Below are 5,597 nucleotides of genomic sequence, written 5' to 3' on the forward strand. Positions count from 1 at the left end.
GGATTAATCCCCACCCATTATAATATGAAGAGAATACTGAGCTACTTTATGAGATTGTCTTTAAGGATTAAAAAATTGTGCATTCATGGCACTTTGAACACTCACATGGTCTATATAAATGCTAGGTTCTATTAGTTGCCTTGATTCTGCCCTGTGGCATTGTCACTCCTTACCAGAGTGCATGGCTGTATCATTTGGAACAAGTAGACAGGAGGAGCGTCAGAGATGGAAGAGTCTGCTTCTGGGCAGAGACCTATTCCAGTTGGCAGTCACCCCTTTCTGAGCCTACAAATCTGACAAGCAGACAGCAATACTTGAAAAGCTATATCCTCTCAAACAGAGCATGACTTCCCTCAAGTCAGCAGAGGTGTCATGCAGCCGCCTCAGTTAACCTCACACTTACCAAGCTGGCAAGCTACACAGCTGTAAAGTGGTTAAACTGCTCTGCATAGCCGAAAGTGCCTTCAATGCCACGTTTTGGACTCCGCTTGTGTGTGCAGGCATTGGGCTTGTAGTCCAAAACATCAGGAGGGCACCAGGTTGGGGAAGGCAGGTTTCAAACTTCTGGTAAGTAAATGTTCAAAGATATTTGCATCCCATATCTTCAGTAATCCTTTTAGCATGACACTAAGGCAGTGTCAATGTAGTTTGTGGTGAGCTGAAACAGTGGAACATGTTCCACAAGGTACAAAAAGTGGCATTTAGCATGGCTAAATAAACATGTAGTGCTCCTTCAACACCTGGCATTGAAACAATTGCTCCCCACAGCCCTGATCTGTGGCTGTTCTGATGTCTGTTTCAAATTCTTCCTCCCAGCAACAGTGCCGGTGTCATGCAGGAACTGGTCTGAAACACTTTGCAGCAGGGCCCTGCCAAAAATGCATCAGGGCCCTGCCAAAAATGCTTGGTGAGCATACTGTTTTATCCTAGGTAAAGGTAACGGGACCCCTGACCATTAGGTCCAGTCATGACCGACTCTGGGGTTGCGGCACTCACCTCGTGTTATTGCCGAGGGAGCCGGAGTACAGCTTCCAGGTCATGTGGCCAGCATGACAAAGCCGCTCCTGGCGAACCAGACCAGCTCACGGAAACGCCGTTTACTTTCCCGCTGTAGCAGTACCTATTTATCTACTTGCACTTTGACGTGCTTTCGAACGGCTAGGTTGGCAGGAGCAGGGACTGAGCAACGGGAGCTCAGTTGCGGGGATTCGAACCGACCTTCTGATCGGCAAGCCCTAGGCTCTGTGGTTTAACCCACAGCGCCACCCGCATCCAATCCTAGTGTCTAGCAAATGACACAGGAAAATAGCCTCTGCCCTCCAAGCTCAAGGTGCCCCTCCATTGCTGCGCTCTACCCTTGTCTATGCTTTTGGTGTAGAACTTGATGGATGGCTGAAAAGGGAAATTGCTCAGATGGGGCTGAGAAAGCTAGTTCTCCATAGCAGTGAAAAGGTACTGCCTTCCACCACATTATGTTGCTTTGCTGAGCTATGTCATCAGAAGATCTTAAACTGCAGCCACCTTAAGGCACCACACTGATTCTCTGCATGCTATAGTGTGAACCAGGTAGGCTGGTGTATTTTGTGGATGAGAGCAAAAGGGTTTTTCTTGCAGTAAAGCCTTGGTCTGGATAACCTTTTGATTTCTTTTTATGATCCTAAACTACAGCCTGAGAAAGCATGCAGTGAACTGACCGCTGGTCTGACTCAGTTGGGCTGCTCTCTTTTAAGACAGGCAAATGGGGCTACTCTACATGCATTCCTATCTTATCCCTGGCAAGGCTGAGCCCCCACTCTTTATATCTGCAGATTTTGACTCCTAAACACACATTTGCAATTCTGTTAATACAAGGGCTTTCCTTAGTCATATCCCATTGTCAGGTAACGGTTGCAAGCAGAGAGCCTCATTTCCACATCTGCTGATAAATAAAACACTTCACCTCAGATATACAGTAATAAAAAAAGCATTTAATTTGGAATGGACATATTCAAATGCCGGAAGCAATTTTAAGACAAACATGTGCTTAAGGATATTTTATCAAAATAAATACAAATATAGATATTACAAATAATTTAAACTGGTTTTGCATCAGCAGGTGCTGAATATTCTTTGCATTTCATAAATAGAAAAAACAATAGCATTTTTTGCAAAGCTAGGCATCCTGTTCACACAGCCATGCTTTGCCTTATGAGTCTTTTTTGATTCTTTAAAAAAGTCTTTGGTTTGCAAATGCCTCTCATAGAACAGCCTAGCCTCTTTGCTCAGCCACCTCATCGGACCCGGGAAGGAAGAAGCTGGGCACTCCTAGCATTCTCCTTTGCTTTCCTTCATTGGTGTCCTAATGTCCCGGTTCAGTCTAAAACAACTGATCTTCTTTGTCATCCAGAGGTACAGTCTGCTGAAAACAAGAGAAAAGCAAATTATTAGTGATGCAGCAGGACAAGCTACCTAGTAGCAATAATAATAATAATAATAATAATAATAATAATAATAATAATAATAATAATAAATTAATAGCAAAAACCTCAGGAATACAGAAAGATCCTATAAAGAAGCATCTAATGTCATCCTTTTCTGGGGCTTTGCCAGCATAGGCTAGACTTTAGTAGTTCTGACTGTTTACTTACAGCACAATCCTAAATACGGTCTCTTCAGAAGGCAGTCCTACTGAATTCCATGGGGCTTATTCCCAAGAAAGTGTAGTTAGGATTACAGCCTCAGGAACCTACTGAGGTCAAGGCATCCTACTACCATGTATACAGAGAAGATAAGAAGCTGCCTTAGACAAGAGTCAGACCACTACACTGCGTGGCAACAGCTCTCTAGGATTCAGGCAGAGAGTTCTCCCCCATTCCAATGGGAGATGCTGGGAACTGAATCTAAGGGTCTTTTGCATGCAAAGCTGTGCTAGCTGGGGCTAAAAGGAGTTGTAGTTCAACACCGGGACAGTACCAGGCTGGCAAAAGTTATATTATGGCATATTAGCTTTGCTATAATAAACATGTTACTCTCTAAGCTGCCACAAGACTCTCTGCTGGTTTTCCTGCAACAGACTAAACATAGCTACTCCTATACAAATTATTGCCTCCTGTTAAGTTATTTTGGGTCAAATAATAATTTGAGTAATACACAAATAGACACCCCCCAAACTCTACTGCACAGACTCTCTGCAATGAGTTCTTAGTGCAAAACTCACAACATCCCAACTCTCCTGCAAATATCTATTATCACCCAGATGACTTGTAATAACCAAACTATCTAAACCAGGGACAAGGAACATGGTATCCTCCAATTTATGTTGGACTAAAAGGGGTACAGTGTTCCTAATCCCAGGAATTCCTAAAAGTTTGAACAGCTGCTCTCTCCCAACACCCTAATCCTAACTTTTTTCTCCTTTTACTTGAAAGCGGATGAAAGTCCGTTCTTAAACCAAAGCGTTCTTAAACCAAGGTGTGCTTTCCCATAGCAGCGGGGGGACTCAATTTATGGAAGAAGAAGAGTTTGGATTTGACATCCCGCTTTATCACTACCCGAAGGAGTTTCAAAGCAGCTAACAATCTCCTTTCCCCTCCTCCCCCACAACAAACACTCTGAGGTGAGTGGGGCTGAGAGACTTCAGATAAGTGTGACTAGCCCAAGGTCACCCAGCAGCTGCATGTGGAGGAGCGGAGACGCGAACCCGGTTCCCCAGATTATGAGTCCACCACTCTTAACTGGCTGCAGAGTGGAAGCAACGGAGGACCCTTTTCTGCCTCCCCACTTTCAGCTACTCTCTGAAGACTGGAGAAGAGACCCTCTTAAGGATATTAAGACCATGTGAAAGTGTGACTAGCCCAAGGTCACCCAGCAGCTGCACGTGGAGGAGCAGGGAATCGAACCCAGTTCACCAGATTGAGAGTCCACTGCTCTTAACTACTACACCACACTGGCTCAACACACTCAACAGGAAGCGAACAAGTTCTGCTTCCAAGGCAAAGTTCACAAACTAAAACACCTACTTCTGGGTTTGCAGAATTCTTAATCCAAGTTGTTCATAAACTAAGCTGTTCTTAAACCAAGGTACCACTGTGGTGTGTTACTGTTCACTAAAGCTAACCTACTGTTAGTCAATAATCTGCAAAATCATCATCTGGAACCAAGCTCTGCTGCTCACATGGGAGGTTAGAGCAATAGATTCCTCCGAATCACCTTCTCAACCAACCATAAATCCTGTATGGGGTAAGAAGGGGAAGGCCACTGAATTGCATACAACTTTCCCAAAGTTGCGCTGGTAATCGACGGAGTGGTTGTGATCCAGCAGGCCGTATCAAACGGAACAGGTCTTAGAGTTTTGATTTAGATTAATCAACTCGGAGGATCAATGAGTGAAGATGGGGAGGCAGGTTGGGGGCGAAGTCAGGGGGCAAACGAGACTAAGACGGCAGCCAGCGCTCGCTCACCTTAGGTCGCTCTCTCGCTCGGGGGCGCGCGTGTCCGGCTCAGGGCGCGCGCGCGAGGCGCCTGTCCCGAGTGGCGGCGGCCGCGTGCTCGGCGGCCTCTTGGCGGCTCTTGAAGTCCTCGATGGCGCGCTTGTTCTGGAAGTCGATGAGCGCCATGGTGATGGAAGCGTTCCAGCAGCTCTCGCCCGGGCACCGAAAGTCGATCTCCTTGCGGTCCGTCGTGACGATGGTGAAGTACACGTACTTGCCCGTCCGCTCCACGCAGTCCACCTTCTGGATGGAGCCGAAGCGCAGCTCCTTCCCGCCGCCGCCTCGGGCCTTGCCGGCCTCGGGCGAGAAGAGGCTCAGGCTGTCCTTGCTCAGCACCACCGCCTTCTTCTTCCACAGCTGGAAGAGGCTGTCGCTGCGCTTCTCCAGCTCGCCCTCGCGGATCACGTCCGACGGCGACGCGGCTGCCGGGCCCTTCATGCTGCCGCTGCTGCCCGCACCGAGATCGCCTCGAGGGACCAGCGCCAAGGCCACGCTCGCCCGCCCGCCCGCTCGCCTTGCTTGCCCTCCTTCCGACGGGGACGCTGGCCTCCGGCTCCGCAACGCTGTTGCTTGCTGCTTGGTTTGCTGTGCGCTCTCGCGGGCGAAGAACTGGCTGAGCTCTTTATGGCTTTGGGGCCGCCCCAGGCCCCGCCCTGCCGGCGCACCTCCGCCCTCGCGAGGCGACCGACCCGGGATGACTTGGCCGCTTCTTCCTGCCGCCCACTCGCTCGCTCAGCCCTTCACACACAACCCGCCGCCGCCGCCCCCCCCCTTCCCGCGCGGCCTCCCGGCGGAAGCGGATTGATCCTCAGCCCACCCTCGGGGCCGGGAGGCGCCTGGTACTGGCGGCTGCCAAAGCAGATCCTCCCTCCCTTTCCCTCCCCCGGGTCTCTTTCCCTTAGCCTTAGAGAGCATTTCGTTTCCTATCTGCTGACGTGTTGGACTTGCCTTCTGTTCTTGCTCCCCTGCTCCCATTAAAGCTTTCGAGGGGGTTTCCTGTTCCATCCGTTGGCAGTGGGGCAGGATCTGCTGATAGGTATCTTGCGTGCCTTGCAGTAGATCAGCAAGGAGATCTGCGCATTCACACACACCCCTAAATTAGGCTGCTGAGTTAAGGGCTTTGGGGGG

The 5,597-nt window shown here is 49.2% G+C and overlaps 1 protein-coding gene across 2 annotated transcripts; it reads right to left on the minus strand.

Moving 5' to 3' along the window:
- Positions 1–1,947: 1,947 nt before the first annotated feature.
- On the minus strand, positions 1,948–5,066 carry LOC118087865 (pleckstrin homology-like domain family A member 2). Of its 2 annotated transcripts, none has more exons than XM_035120920.3 (2): positions 4,440–5,066; positions 1,948–2,395 (listed from the first exon to the last, which is right to left on the minus strand). In XM_035120920.3, exon 1 carries the CDS (start codon positions 4,905–4,907, stop codon positions 4,479–4,481), a length of 429 nt encoding a protein of 142 aa, XP_034976811.2. In that variant the 5' UTR covers positions 4,908–5,066; the 3' UTR covers positions 1,948–2,395; positions 4,440–4,478. The 2 variants fall into 2 exon arrangements, with proteins under 2 accessions (XP_034976811.2, XP_034976819.2); XM_035120928.3 differs by having other exon boundaries at positions 1,948–2,398.
- Between the last annotated feature and the right edge of the window lie 531 nt (positions 5,067–5,597).

Source organism: Zootoca vivipara, chromosome 1 (genome assembly GCF_965207765.1).
Source record: "Zootoca vivipara chromosome 1, rZooViv2.hap1.1, whole genome shotgun sequence".
In the NCBI taxonomy this organism is placed as follows: Eukaryota; Metazoa; Chordata; class Lepidosauria; order Squamata; family Lacertidae; genus Zootoca; species Zootoca vivipara.

Bases quoted from the DNA above. Each gene is read 5' to 3' on its own strand.
- LOC118087865 (XM_035120920.3), bottom strand. From the start codon at position 4,907: ATGAAGGGCCCGGCAGCCGCGTCGCCGTCGGACGTGATCCGCGAGGGC.